This window comes from Carlito syrichta, unplaced genomic scaffold, assembly GCF_000164805.1.
Source record: "Carlito syrichta isolate Samal-C Ts95f unplaced genomic scaffold, Tarsius_syrichta-2.0.1 Scaffold309682, whole genome shotgun sequence".
NCBI classification, from domain to species: Eukaryota; Metazoa; Chordata; class Mammalia; order Primates; family Tarsiidae; genus Carlito; species Carlito syrichta.
The window spans coordinates 290070-304891 of record NW_007253778.1 but is presented as its reverse complement, the minus strand read 5'-3'; the positions used below and the strand labels follow the sequence as shown (position 1 = coordinate 304891).

The 14822-nt window shown below is 48.4% G+C and overlaps 1 protein-coding gene across 4 annotated transcripts in view; it reads left to right on the top strand.

Moving 5' to 3' along the window:
* Positions 1–11506, top strand: part of PPFIBP2 (PPFIA binding protein 2) — a 157708-nt gene extending 146202 nt beyond the window's left edge. For 3 of the 4 annotated variants that reach the window (XM_008067521.2, XM_008067523.2, XM_008067522.1), the window contains 7 exons: positions 1989–2139; positions 2408–2519; positions 2756–2844; positions 3150–3272; positions 4486–4611; positions 5587–5775; positions 7512–8248. In XM_008067521.2, coding sequence (XP_008065712.1) covers positions 1989–2139; positions 2408–2519; positions 2756–2844; positions 3150–3272; positions 4486–4611; positions 5587–5775; positions 7512–7706 — 985 coding nt within the window. In that variant the 3' untranslated portion in view covers positions 7707–8248. Of the gene's footprint in view, positions 1–1988; positions 2140–2407; positions 2520–2755; positions 2845–3149; positions 3273–4485; positions 4612–5586; positions 5776–7511; positions 8249–9890; positions 9957–11434 lie in introns of those variants that run through there. The other variant, XM_021717324.1, reaches the window with a different exon arrangement.
* Positions 11507–14822: the final 3316 nt, after the last annotated feature.

Below are 14822 nucleotides of genomic sequence, written 5' to 3'. Positions count from 1 at the left end.
AAAGAAGACTCCAGTGGGATTTCGTAGCATGCTATTATATTCACACTATATTTATTTATTTATTTATTTATTTATTTATTTTTAATTTTTGAGTTGGAGTCTCACTCTGTCACCCAGACTGGAGAGCAGTGGCCGCTCCCGGCCACTGTAGCCTCTACCTGCTGGGCTCCGGCAATTCTTCCGCCTCAGCCTTCCAAGCAGCTGGAACTACAGGTGTGTGCTACCACATCCAGCTAATTTTTGACTTACTGTAGAGATGAGGTCTCACCAAGTTGCCCAGGTGGGTCCAAACCCGCAGGCTCAGGCAATCCACTCACCTCAGCCTCCCAAAGCACTGGGATCACAGGCTGAGCCACCGAGCCCGGCTTATATTCACACTTTAAATGAAAAATTGATGTCTTTAAGAATTAATGGCTTTATAAAACCCAGTCGACCTGTCTAGGAACATGATCCAGCTCTTCACTTATTGATGTCTTTTTTTATGTTGCTTAGTTGAGTGTTGTAGTCAACACCTTTCCCCACCTCCCACGCCCCACACATAGTCACACAGGGCCCACATGTCTCTTGTCAAGACAGTTCCTAAATGTTTTATCATTTTGGCTACTATGAATAGAATTTTTAAAATTTTTTTTAACTAAAGCATTAGTATCTGTGCATTGATAGTATGTAGAAAATTTTTTATTTTAGTATGTAATATACATATTACATGTGTATATATGTGTGTATTCATAGCCAGCCACCTTACTTCTCTTGAGTTTTCTAGGTGGGCAGTCTTGTCATCTGAAAAGAATGGCTTTCTTTTTTTTTTTTTGAGTCAGAGTCTCTCTCTGTCGCCCAGGTTGGCGTGCAGTGGCACCCTCATGGCCACCACAGGTGATTCTTCCACCTCAGCCTTCCAAGTAGCTGGAACTATAGGCATGTACTACCATGCCTGGCCATTTTTGATTTATTGTAGAGATGAGATCTCGCCAAACTGACCAGGTTGGTCTCGAACCCATGGACTCAGGCAATCCTCTTGCCTCAGCCTCCCAAAGTACTGGGATTATATACTTGAGTCACCGTGCCCAGCCAGAACAACTGTCTTTTATTTCTACCTTTCTAATGGCTCTACTCTTTGTTCTTTCTTTCTCTCTTCTTATACTGAGTACAACTCTCAGACTAGTATTATTAGTACTGAGTACTGATTTTAAAAACATATTTTCTTTTTATCAACTTTAATGTGAATGCCCCTCGTGTTTTATTCATAATAAATAAGGCATTAGTGGTTATTGATTGGAAGGTTTTTAGTTTGTTGTTATGGTTGTTTTTTTAATTTTAGAGAACTGACCTTCTTTTTCTAGTTTTCTAAGCATTTTTCTAAAAAAAGAGTACTGAACCTTATTGAAAAGATAATTTAGTTATGAATCTTCGTCCTAATGAGGTCTCAGCTCTGGTCTTGTGGCATGTATGCATGTGGACCTACCACTTGTAAACATGGTCTCAGGAGAATCATATAGTCTGCCCCAGGCTCTAAGTGACCTGAGATTTGAAATTCAGACTGTGTGTTACCAAGGAAACTCTAGGGTCTACCTCAAAAGAGCATTGCAGTGGAATTTTGTTCAATGAAATGCCATGATTACAGTTGTTTGTTTGAAAATTTTTCCTTTTGGGTGGCCAAGGCGAGTGGATTGCCTGAGCCCGTGGGTTCAAGACCAGGCCAGGCAACTTGGCAAGATCTTGTCTCTACAATAAATCTCCCTCAAAAAATTAGCCAGGCATGGTAGTGTGTGCCTGTAGTTCTGGCTACTTGGGAGGCTGAGGCAGAAGGATTGCCGGAGCCCAGCAGGTCAATGCTGGGGTGGCCGTGAGCATGCCACTGCCCTCCATCCTGAGTGACAGAGTGAGACTCCAACTCAAAAAAAAGAATTGTTCCTTTTTGTGAGATGTGATTCAATTCAGATCCTCAGGCTCTCCCACTAATAAGAACATGCTATTTTCTTGCAATCCAGTGACACCAACGCCCCCTTTGCCCAGTGGAGCACAGAGCGTGTGTGCACATGGCTAGAAGACTTTGGCCTGGCTCAGTATGTGATCTTTGCCAGGCAGTGGGTGTCTTCCGGCCACACATTACTGACAGCCACCCCTCAGGACATGGAAAAGGTAAGGAGGACTGAGTTTGGAGCTAAAAGGCTCCCATTTCTCCCCAAACCAATGCTTGGAGAAGTAAGCCTCCTACTCCAACCCTCCTACACACAGGATGGAAGGAGGAAGCAGAAAATCCCCTCTGTAGCTGCAGGTGCCATCCCAGGGCACTGTGCAGAGACCATTGCCACACCCTCAGAGCATCTCCATCTAGACCTTAGAGTATCCTCTGAGGACCAAACTGTCTGCCAGAATTTTACATCTGGTATTCATCTTTTAATTTCAGGAACTAGGAATTAAGCACCCTCTTCACAGGAAGAAGCTGATTTTAGCAGTGAAAGCCATCAATACCAAGCAGGAGGAGAAGTCTGCCCTGCTGGACCATATTTGGGTGACACGTAAGGACAGGCATATATGTAATAAGTACGCTTTTGGCAGTAACTAAGGGTAGAAAGAATTTCCCTGTTAAATGTGTGCTTCAAAGATAGATGTCTCCTTGTAAAAGACAGAGGAATTGCTAAACTTTTGGGAAATAAAACTGGAACCTCAAAATGATAACCTGTCCTCTTTTTTGGGTATCTGCCTTCTACCACTCTTATGAATTCTGATACATCTTTTTTTTCTGTGTTTGTAGGGTGGCTTGATGACATTGGCTTACCCCAGTACAAAGACCAGTTTCATGAATCCAGAGTTGATGGGCGAATGCTGCAGTACCTAACTGTGGTAAGGACTTTTCCTTTAAAGATTTCAGTTGTCCCTGGGAGCACTCAGCTCAGGTGTACCCATGGTGATTATTTTATACTTGTTTCCACCTCTGTTCTCATATTCTTAAGGCTTTGAAATAGTATCACTTGTCACAAAAGAGGTCCCAAGTAGCAAAGTACAAACCAATGTGGTAAGAAAAGTTGTCCATGTGCACCTTTCTGGGATGTAGTTAACTTGTCTGTGCTTGGTCTGAAAAGGGACCTCAGGGGTCTTTTGTCACCTTGGAAACTCTAGTTTCATCAACCAAAACTTTCCTCTTCCAGAATGATCTACTCTTTTTAAAAGTCACCAGCCAACTACATCATCTCAGCATCAAATGTGCCATTCACGTACTACATGTCAACAAGTTCAACCCCCACTGCCTGCACCGGCGGCCCGCGGATGAGGTGAGGGGAGGATAGTATCTTGCCAGTAGCCCTGGGCCAGAACACCTGAATCACGGAGCATGAGAAAACAAGAATGACATTGTCACACAATGGCTACCTTTCCAGTCTCAGTGCCTGAAAGGGGGCCTTTTCTTTGCTAGGGCTTCATGATACCCAAAACACCCTGATGCCTGTACTTTGTGTCTCATAACAGTCATAGACCTCCAAACTCCCACCTTCCTTTGGTAAGACACATGCTTTGGACCAGAGGGTAGTGGCAACAAGTCTTTCAAAGTCATCACAATAATTAAAAGAAATGAGAAGATGGGGCAGAGGAGAGTGGATGGAAGAGACAAAAAGGAAAAATGGGTGTCACAGTAGACAGAGAAGACAAGAGAAGAGCTAGAGGAGGAAGAGGAGCCCAAAAAGAACCAGAGATTTCACAACAGATTTTCCTACTTCTAGATACAAAATTAACTGACTTCCAGGCCCAGGTATGCAGGAGATTCATGAGCAGGTCTTACTAGAGTGGAAATAGTGTAGGTAGATAACAACACCCCATATCATGGTAAAATACTTGATAATGTTCCATGAACCTCAGAGTTTTCTTGGTGGGCCTGAAGCTGAAGGTTGTCAGTCACATCCTATTTCCTCTCTTCCTGGGAACTAAGTCTAACCCTGCTGAAAGATTAACTCAGCTTCCTGGAAGATTAAAAACACCTACCTTTGCTCTCCAGCTCCTATTTCCTCCCTATTCAACAAACATGTTTTGAATGCCTTGTATATGTCAGGCACAGCGCTGGGCATTTTGAAGACCATGATGCCACGTGAGGGCACTTAGGTATAAGTACCTTAATGTGTGCTCCCCTAGAAAGTTTAGCCACGCTAATGAGATCTTTTGTCTATAGAACACCTGGCTCCTAACTGACAGTCATCTTTAAAGTTCTGTTGAATCAGTGAATGAATAACTATATATTTCCTCATTTATTTGGCTTAAAATTAACTAGAAATTTGGGGAATAACAATATTCTGTATTCAGATATCTCAGTGCAGAAGATCCCACAAGATTCAGTGAGAGCTCTATTTCTTGGAAACTGGGGAGGCTCTCAGGTAGATGGTCACTAAGCTTTAGGGTCTTCTCTTCTGGTGAAGTGTCTGGGGCAGGGTTACTCACAGGGGACCATGGTGGGACCTATGAAACCTAACTTCTTTGCTTTCCTTCTCCCTCTCACAGAGTAACCTTTCTCCTTCAGAAGTTGTTCAATGGTCCAACCACAGAGTGATGGAGTGGCTGCGATCTGTGGACCTAGCAGAGTATGCACCTAACCTTCGAGGGAGTGGAGTCCATGGGGGTCTCATTGTGAGTGGCTCTTTGGATTAGCCCACCACCTTGGTATAAACTGGCGTATTCAGAAACTGATTTCTGACATAAATCCAGACATAAATTTTAGTAAAAAAAAAAAAAAGTAGATACTTTGGCCAGCTGTGGTATCTCAAGTCTGTAATCCCAGCACTTTGGGAGTCCAAGGTGAGAGGATTGCCTGAGTCCAGGGGTGCGAGACCAGCCTGGGCAACTTGTTGAGACCTCGTCTCTACAATAAATAAATTAAAAATTTAGCTGGGTGTGGTGGTGTGTGCCTGTAGTTCCAGCTACTTGGAAGACTGAGACAGAAGGATCGCCTGAGCCCAGCAGGTCAAGACTATGGTGGCTGTGAACATACTACTGTACTCCAGCCTGGGCAACAGAGTGAGACTCCAACTCAAAAAAAACAAAAACAAAAACAAACCTACATCTGAAACCCTTGAATAATTGAAGTCTCAAAGAAAGTATTTTGAGAATTTGTGATTGGGAATTAAGATACCTCATGGAAACAGCAACAGACCCAGAGGATTCCAGGTCAATGGGATTGCATGAGGGCCAGCACTTACCAAGACAGCTCCACCTGCTCCCAAAGGTTGGGGAAGTGAGGGGGAGGGCATCAAAATGCAACTTCCTGCTTGCTGTGATATGATCCTTATCGCTACTCAGATCTGTCAGGTGGCAAAGCCAGAGGGGAAATGAGGAAGGGGTGGCTTAGATGTCATCCAGAGAAGACCTGAGGGACAGCCTCATCCAAGAGGTCCCAGTTCTCTGCTGGTCTGTGAAATGTGTTAGTGTCTGCTCAAAGCCAGGCCCTGTGCTGGCAACAGAGAGAGGAGTGTGTTACAGACCAGATAATGAGCTCCCACCCCTGCTCCAGAGGTGCCCCAAGGCCCAACTGGCTGATCTCTCAGTATCCTGCCCCGGATCCATTTTGGTCACTCCTGGCTAGGTTTGTCTATGGTTTTTTCTTAGATCCTGGAACCACGCTTCACTGGGGACACCCTGGCCATGCTTCTCAATATCCCCCCACAAAAGACGCTCCTCAGACGCCACCTGACCACCAAATTCAATGCCCTGATTGGTCCTGAGGCTGAACAGGAAAAGCGAGAGAAAATGACCTCTCCAGCTTACACACCACTGACCACCACTGCCAAAGTCCGGGTGAGTTGTCAGACCCTTTCTGGGTGGGCCACAGGGGCCTGCCTCCCAGCCCTCATATAGTACAGCGGATGGCTCAATGCCTGCAGCAAATCAGAGTGTGCAGCCTGGACAAGGAGGCTCATTTAGCTTCCACCATAGTCCTGTTGTCTGTCAGTCTTAGGCCAATTCTCTGACACTCTGGAGTGCAAGGAAAAGAGTGCGGGTTTCTGGCCAGGCGTAGTGGCTCACACCTATAATCCCAGCACTTTGGGAGGCCAAGGTGAGAAGATTGCCTAAGTCCACAGATTTGAGGCCAACCTAGGCAACTTGGTGAGACCTCATCTCTACAATAAATAAAAGAATTAGCCAGGCATGGTAGTGCATACCTGTAATTCCAGCTACTTGGAAGGTTGAGGTGGACGGATCACCTGAACCCAGCAGATCGAGGCTGCAGTGACTGTGAGTGTGCCCCTGCACTCCAGCCAGTATGACAGCGTGAGACTCCAACTCAAAAAAAAAAGAGTACAGGTTTCTTTTCACAGAAACTTTGTGCTGGAAGGAGACTGTCCTATATCCCAGTGCTGCTATGACTCATCTTGTAAAGCAAATGAGCTCCAAATCTTAGTTCCCCTCAGGCAGGCCCATCTGCGTGCCATGGGGTCTTGGCCAGAGCTGCCATGCCAACACAGGAAGTGCTGCTGTTCGCAGGTTTGTCTCATTCTGTTTGGTGGCCAGCACACAGCTGTTCAGAGGTCCCAAAGTTGTCCAAGCACCAGTACTACTCACTGGAGCTCCCAAAACCCCCCAAAGCCCATTAGACCTGCCTGAGCCATGCCTTCCTCAAACTACACCCTTCCCAGACCACAGGCCCATAGTCTCTAGAGGCCAGGCTGTCCTGTCCCCAGCAGTGTTGATGCCTTGGGTCCAGCTACAACTCACACACAGACCTCCTTCCACAAAGGAGTAGGACAGGAAGTGTGTCTGGGGGAGTCAGGCAGAAACAGTGCTGGGTGGGTAAACCTAGAACAAGGAGGAGCCGGGCTCCTTGTAATCCCGCGCCTTGGGAGGCTGAGGTGAGTGGATTGCCTGAGCCCCCGGGTTCGAGACCCACCTGGACAACTTGGCAAGACCTCATCTCTGCAATAAATCAAAAATTAGCCAGGTGTGGTAGCACGCGCCTGTAGTTCCAGCTACTTGGAAGGCTGAGGCGGGAGGATTGCTGGAGCCCAGCAGGTCGAGGCTGCAGTGGCCGGGAGCAGCCACTGCACTCCAGTCTGGGCGACAGAGTGAGACTCCAACTCAAAAAAAAAAAAAAAAATAGAACAAGGAGGAACATAGGGCTGTTCAAAGTGCTTTTTGAGGACGCTGGGTGCCAAGAGAGGAAGGGGATGCTCCCCCAGGTGGGGCCAGCAGCTGTGGTGCAGCAAGTTAATTCTCTCAGCATGGCCTCAAGTGCAGCCCGTGACATTCTGTAGGAACTCTCAGTCCATCTGTGGAAATAGAAAGTCACTGGTGAGGCAGTCAGGCATGAGTTTCAGGCACAGAGTCTTGCAGAAGCAGCTTGAATGTTCAAGATTATCTGTTGTCCTTTCCCCAGCAGAAAGTTGCTTATAGGAGCTCTGTTTTGTTCAGAGTTTTCTAAAAGCAGTTTGCCTAGTTATTTTTCTCCTGGGCATGTTCTTAAATGTATTGTCAGTCATATATGCACATTGGCTTTATAATCCCCTTCTCATAATCTTATATTTGCTGTGTTTTAGCCAAGGAAACTAGGATTTTCACACTTTGGAAACATGAGAAAAAAGAAGTTCGATGAATCGACAGACTACATTTGCCCGATGGAACCCAGTGACAGTGTTGGTGACAGTCACAGGGTCTACAGTGGCTACCGGGGCCTCAGCCCCCTTGATGCCCCTGAACTGGATGGGCTGGACCAGGTGGGACAGATTAGCTGATGCTCTTGTCACCTGCCTTCTCTGTACACCCTGAGAGTTCACAGTAACACCATGTGTGTCACCGCATAACTGCACCTCACCCCCTGCACGTGTGCATGACTCGCAGAGAACATTCCAGCAATTGTGTGCCCCTGGGCCAGTCTCTCTTGGAATGCTGAGGGTGGCCAGGATATGGAGTTGCACCTTTGCCGAGAGGCCAAACTCTGGGGAGTATTGCCAAAGGTGGATGCAGGAGGAAAGACACTTTTACATTTTTAGTAATTCTTGATAACCATCTTCAGCACCAGTGAAAACACATGAACTTGGGCACAGGTCCAGAGACCATGGACACTCCCACAAAGCTCAGCTCTCAGGCACCTTCCTGTGCTTCAGATGCGGAAAAAGCTTAAGTGCCTTAAGCCTGTGGGCTACAGTCTCAGCTGAGATCAAAGGGGCGAGCAGCAGGGACATCTGCCATAATGACAATGGAATTGTGTTGTGCCTTACTACAGAGGTGGTCGCTTCTTTCTAGTAATAAAAGCAATATTTATGTAGAAAGCAAACAGTGCAACAGATCAATCTTGCTAGGGGAAGAAAGCTGGGCCTAGCTGGAGATGGAGTCTTACTGGTTGCGCAGCTAAGGAATCGATGGCACTGAGCCTGTTCTCAGCCAGGGGCACATGAAGGATTTGCCAAGTGGGGTGGAACAAGGAGTGACCCCTCCCCCTACATCCTTCAAAGGAGGTCTGTGGCCTCCCTGCTCCAGGCTGCAGCTCCCTCTGTGAAGCAGAGGGGGACTTTGCCTTTCTTGCACATTCTGACTGTAGGTCACATCTGTTTTGCAGATCCCAAAGTTGGTTCCCATTTCAGTGGCACAAGTCCCCTAGTGAAGGGGGTGGTGGGGAGACAAGAAGGACAGCCTTGCTGGAAAGACTCTCTGTCCTTTCCTGTTTTGCCAGTTTCTCTGTTACTGACTTAGCCAGGCTCATAACCATGGCGAGGGTTGGTCTCTCTGTGCTGGCAGAGCTGGAAGAGATCTGTCTTCTTGATTTAGAGCTGACTCATTGATAATGGGTCCTCCAGATGGGCCTTGTCTGGCCGGGGACTGAGGGAGAGACGTGACTTGCCAGTCTGGGCTCTTGCTTATGAGATTCCAGTTCACCCCCGGGCAGCGTTTGGCTCCACTGAGTCCCCTGGACCTCATCCACAGAAGAATAACAGCCACGTCATAACTGTCTGACGGCCAGGGCAGGGCCTGATGACCCCATTGTGGCACTCTGATTCTGTTCTAAATGGAGGCAATGCTAAGATTTGCTTCTGAAGCTACCAACAGCCTCAGACATGGCCTGTTGCCATAGGCTTCTACCTCCCCTGGGGTGAGAGATGTGGGCACAAGCTTGCCAGCTGGCAGCTCTAGTGTTTGATCCTGGTGCCCAGGTCAACTGGATGACAGGTGCTCATTCAGGCTGACAGCAGCCATTGCATCTGCAAAGCCAGCCAGGGCACACTTTGCCCCTTTTTTCTCATCATGTCCTGGTGAGAGAATCTCTGCATGTGCCTATTTTCAAAACCTGCATGGAGTTGTTTTGCCACTAATTGTGCAGCCTCAAGCAAGTTCCGTTCCTTTTGTGCGCTGTAATTTTCTCACCTGTAAAACAAACAATTACACTTGATGCCCTTACAGAAGATGCTTCCAAATCTACAGCATCTAAATAGGTGTGGGGAAAAAGGAGCAGGGGGAGAGTTGGGAGGGAGGGTCCTGAGTAGTGAGGAAAGGATGCCCACCTATACCAGGGCATTAGTGTCTGGGCGTCTGTTGGTGTCTGGGAATTGTGAGTCCATTCAGCATCCTGAAGGCCTTCACTCCTGCTGTTCTCTCCTCCTGGAAATAGCTGAAACACTGAGCACGTGCAGAAGGGCTGCTTCTGACAGACCCTGCCTGCACCCTGAGTGCCAATGCCAGATGAAGCCCCAGGAGAGGTCTGCATGCAGTGTGGGATGTTGACACCTTTTCCTCAAATCAGAAGCAGCGTGTGCTCCACCCACCTGTCACTCCTCATGGCCTAGCGCACTCCTTGCCCATCCCTCCAGGGAAGCATGCCCCTGAGAAGCCAGGCCCAAGCAGGACAGGACCAGCATGCCACCAACTCTGCAGGTCATGAGCTGCATCCTTGTGTACTGACCAGGCTGCTGCCCATTTTACAGATGGCACCTTCGGAAGGCACCGTGACGCAGATAGGGCTCCTCTCCCAAGACATTCACCGCCTTACGGTAGGACTCTGACCCTTTCCCCACAGTTAGACTGGTGCCCAGGAGGCCCAATGAGTTTGATGTGGGTGGTACAGAAGGCCCCAGGGGAGCAAAAAATGGTTCTGGGTACTGGGGTCAGAGCCTGAGCCTGAGCCAGCCCTAAAGCAGCTTTCTCCATTGGCCTGTTGCTGGACTCTGAGCCCCTGAGGGCATCGGGGAGGCTCATGGGCCTTTAGCTGAAGCCAGCTAAAGCATGCTGGGCCTCAGGTCTTCTTCCCAGTCTCCGAACTGGTAAGGAAATCAAGATACTTAGCAGCTCTGGACCACCTTCCTCATCAGCCCAAAGCCCAGACCACAGCTCTGGCCTAGTGGACACTACTCTGTACTCAACCCATGAGACACAGGCATTTCCTATCATGCATCTGACTTCATGGATAACCACAGGCATGCGAGTGCATCTTGGCATGCCCAAGAGGACAAACCATATCATGGAGTGGCAGCTTGGTCTCAGGGGAAGAGGAGCAGCTTTGGAGCGAGGCTCAAGTCCCTTCTGTGTCTTTACTAACTCTGGGACTTTGGGCATGTCATGTCATTTTCTCTCTAAGCCTTGGCTTAGTTATCTACAGAGCAGGGCTAAGAACCTCCTCGCCAGGCTTCTAGGCAGACTAGGGCTGGCAGTAAAAGGCCAGACACAGAGCACAGATTTGTTTTTGAGATCCTGTAACTTCAGGGCCCTTTAGTACTGAGCTGTAGCATCTGTCCACATTGGAGCCCCTGCTCTACACTTTCTTTGCTGATCTACCAAGGCACATTTAGAAGATAGGACAATGATGGGAAAGTCTCCCTGGTTCCAAGGACAAGACAGAAAAGTCTTCCTAAATCCAAGCAGGATCATTTGTAGTCAACGTTTTTATTTCTTAGCTCACACACTGAAAGGAATCTCTCCGTCCTTGTCCTTAAGATCTCCAGTAGGGGCTGGGCGCAGTGGTTCAAGCCTGTAATCCCAGCACTTTGAGAAGCCGAGGTGAGAGGATTGCTTAAGCCCGGAGGTTTGAGACCAGCCTGAGCAACTTAGCGAGACCTCATCTCTACAATAAATCAAAAAATTAGATGGGCTTGGTAGCACACATCTGTAGTGCTGGCTCCTTGGAAGGCTGAGACAGAAGGATCGCCTGAGCCCAGCAGGTCGAGGTTGTGGGGGCCATGAGTGTGCCACTGCACTCCAGCTTGGGCAACAGAGTGAGATTCAAAAAAAACCCACAAAACTCAAATAGGCCTTTGGTGGCCTTGAAATAGCAAGTGCACCTCTAAGCAAGCAATTTTATCTTAATAGTATTGTTTATTCTGACCCAGCACTCAGAGTTCCTGGAATACCATAAATTTATGGGGCACTGGGTCAAATGTAGACCATATCCAGTGCCCCTTTGCTTCCCATGTAGCTGCCGCAGGGCAGCCTTGGCCAAAACCCTGTTAAACTGCCCCTTCGGCTGTCCTTTCAGACAATGCTGAGCCAGGACCAGCTGCTGAATGACTCGCGCCTGGCTGCTCCCGACTCTGATGACTGGAGATGACTTTCTGCATGGCTGAGAGTCCCAAGAGGCACGTGTGGGGGCCCAGAGCCTTTGCTTCAGTGGGGAGCTGGCACATAGCCATCTGCAGAGCCTGATCAGGGCTGGCAAGTCATCTTGGACAGGGTGCCAATGGCAGCTAAGCACAGCTGTGGGGTAGATGTCCAGGAGGTGGCCCCAGTGTCCCTGTGTTTTCAACCATGCTACCCTCTTCACTATAGCTTTTATACTTTTTGTACTTTTATACATGGACTGCAGTGTGAAGAGGGCAATGACCCAGTGGCTCATGCTATTCCTGGTGATGTCCTGGAAGGGAAGAGCTATTGTTTTTCCTCTGCTGGAAAAAAAAAATTCGGAAAAATTTTCTGGTCCCGGCATAGTGGCTCAAGCCTGCAATCTCAGCACTTTGGGAGACTGAGGCGAGAGGATTGCCTGAGCCCCAGGGGTTCGAGACCAGCCTGGGCAACATGGGGGGACCTCATCTCTACAATAAATAAAAAAATTAGCGGGCATGGTAGCACGTGCCTGTAGTTCCAGCTAATTGGAAGACTGAGGTGGAAGGATTGCCTGAGTCCAGCAGGATGAGGCTGTGGTGGCTGTGGGTGACAGAATGAGACTCTGACTCAAAAAAAAAAGAAAGAATTTTCTGAATGTTCTAAGAGTTTTCTGAATGTTCTGTATAGTGACTGAGTTGGGTGAAATGCTAATTAGGGCATTCCCTCTGTGGCTGCTTGTAGGGACACATATCTCCACTCCCAGGGACCTGCAGGTTAAAAGTGCTGAGGATGTCATCGGGGAAAAAACAATGAGACTCCTTCCCTCAGTCCTGCCTACCCTCATCTATCCTCATCTGCAGTGGACATCTTCAAGGCCTCCCTGTCTTAGCAGAAGCATCCCCAACCCCTGCCCTCCCCAACACGTGTGAACCCTCTCCCTCCACTTTGCTGACTCACACCGTCTTCTAAGCCTTTCTCTCAATATTTGCAGGTGAAATGTCTGAATAAACAGCTCCCTTCTATGGAAGGCCCTTGGGCACCTCAAACTTAACATGTTTTCACTGCAACTCACCATTATCCCAAACAAGCCTGCTTCCTCTCCCATGAGAAGCACCACGGAGTACCCAGTCATGCAATCCCCTTCCAGCCCCTTTTCTCCACCCCCCACCCCCATGACTGCTCTAGTAGGTCTCCTCTCTTACCTGATTCCTGCAGCTGATCTCCAGGTGGGCCCTTCCACACATTCTCTCCTGGACAGCCAGGGGAGCTTCCCTAAGCCCTGTTTAATCCTGTCACCTCTCTGCCCAGAACTCCTCAGTTACAGAATTACCACAGGTGAGCATTCAAAGCCCTTCACACCCTCAGCCCTCATGAGCACACTCTTTAGTCTTTGCCTCCTCCAGGTCTTTTCTCAGGCTCTTCCCTTACTGTGGAATGTGGAATGCACTTTTACTGTGGAATGCACTTTTCTCTCCTCTTTATGAGGCTAGTCTTGTCTGCCAAGGCCCACCAAAGATGCTACCTCTTTCAGGAAGCCTTCCCTCATGTTCCAGGTGGGGGTCATCTCTGTCCCACAGGGCCTTGTCTGCCCTTGAGTCTGAGTACTTCACAGCTCACCTTGAGTTTCATGTCGTTGTGTTATCTTACCACAGCTGTCCTCAACACAAACTCCCAGAACACCTTCTGCGAGCTGTCTCCTATAAGATGGGCCTCAAACTGCTGAGATCTGTGCATCAAAGTCCCTCATCCACCCACTTTATGCATTTGTGTTAAGTACCTCCCAAGTCTGGGTCAAGGAGGGGCTAGCGATCCAGACATGAATGCCAAGGTCCCTGCATTAAAGGTACTTAAGTCTTGTGGGGGAGAACAGTGTGTGCTGAATGTTACAGGTGCTCCAGTCTCTGCAGCTCCAAAGAGCATGTTGTCATTTTTAATGGAGGCTTGGGAAAGGAGTCTTCCATGGAAGAAGTGGTATTTGAAGTCTGAAAGAGAAATTATGCTTCCCCAGGTATGTCAGAGGGGAACTGCATTCCAGGCAGATGCACTTGAAACTGCCCAGCACAACCTGGGAATTGCCACAAGTTGGCGAGCTAGAGCAGGCCTTCTCAGCTTCTGCCCTGTCATCACTCTGGGCTGTGTAATTATTTGTGACAGAGGCTGTCCTGTGGGTTGTAGGATGTTTAGCAGTATCCTTGGTCTCTATGCCACAGATGCCAATAGCAACCCTCCTACCGTGCGACACTCTAAATGTCTCCAGGTTTTGTCAAGTGTTCCCTGTCGGGTAAAATCACCCCCAGTTGAGAGCCACTGGGCTAGAGAATGTAGTGGAGTGGGAGGCCCAGGGAAGGAAAAATTTGATGAGGTAAGCAGGATCCAGATCAAGAAAGGCCTTGTAAGCCAGGCCTAGAATATATCCTGGAGACAGGGTGGCCAGGGTGGGGACTAGAATGAAAGCAGCAAAGGGTTTAGAGCAAATGGCAAGCATGGACAGATTTACATTTAAGAAAAATATCCGAGGTCAGGGCCTCACTGTGAAGTGCCCAGCAGAGTATCTTTCCCTGAGTGGGGCAGTCACTGAGGATGCACTGAACAGGCGGATGAAGAAGGTTGGCCGTCCCTCCCTCCCCACAGACCCTCTGTAAGACCATCCCTGTTTGTCTGTGGGCGAGACAGTGGTACTTGGGAGAGCTCCCTAGGGCTGTGTCCCTCTCCTCTCTTCCTCTTCCTCCTCCCTCATACATGTTGAGTAAGAAATACACTGACACCAAGTTCCAACATTGCTGCCATTATGCTAGTTTTTGTGACAAGGGGAACAATTTAGAATTAAACAGACCTGGGTTTGAAGCCACCTACTGGCTGAATGACCTGGGGACACTTGGTCTGCCAGCTTTGGTTTCCTCATCTATAATAAAATTCCTCATCTAGAATAAAATTCTCACAGAATCTAGGGCTTCTTGCAAAGACAATATGAAATAGGGCATGGCCGGACGTGGTGACTCACACCTATAATCCCAGCACTTTGGGAGGCCAAGGTGAGAGGATTGCCTGAGCCCACAGATTCGATACCAACTTGGGCAACTTGACAAGACTCCATCTCTATAATAAATCAAAAATTAGCCAGGGATAGTGGTGCATACCTGTAGTTCCAGATACTTGGAAGGCTGAGGTGGAAGGATCACCTGAGCTCAGCTGGTCAAGGCTGCAGTGGCCGTGAGCATACCACTGCACTCCAGTCTGAGTGAGACTCTGGCTCAAAAAAAAAAAAGGAAATTGGGCAGAAGCGACTCTACCCATTCAGATGAACAGAGCAGCAGTGTGTCATC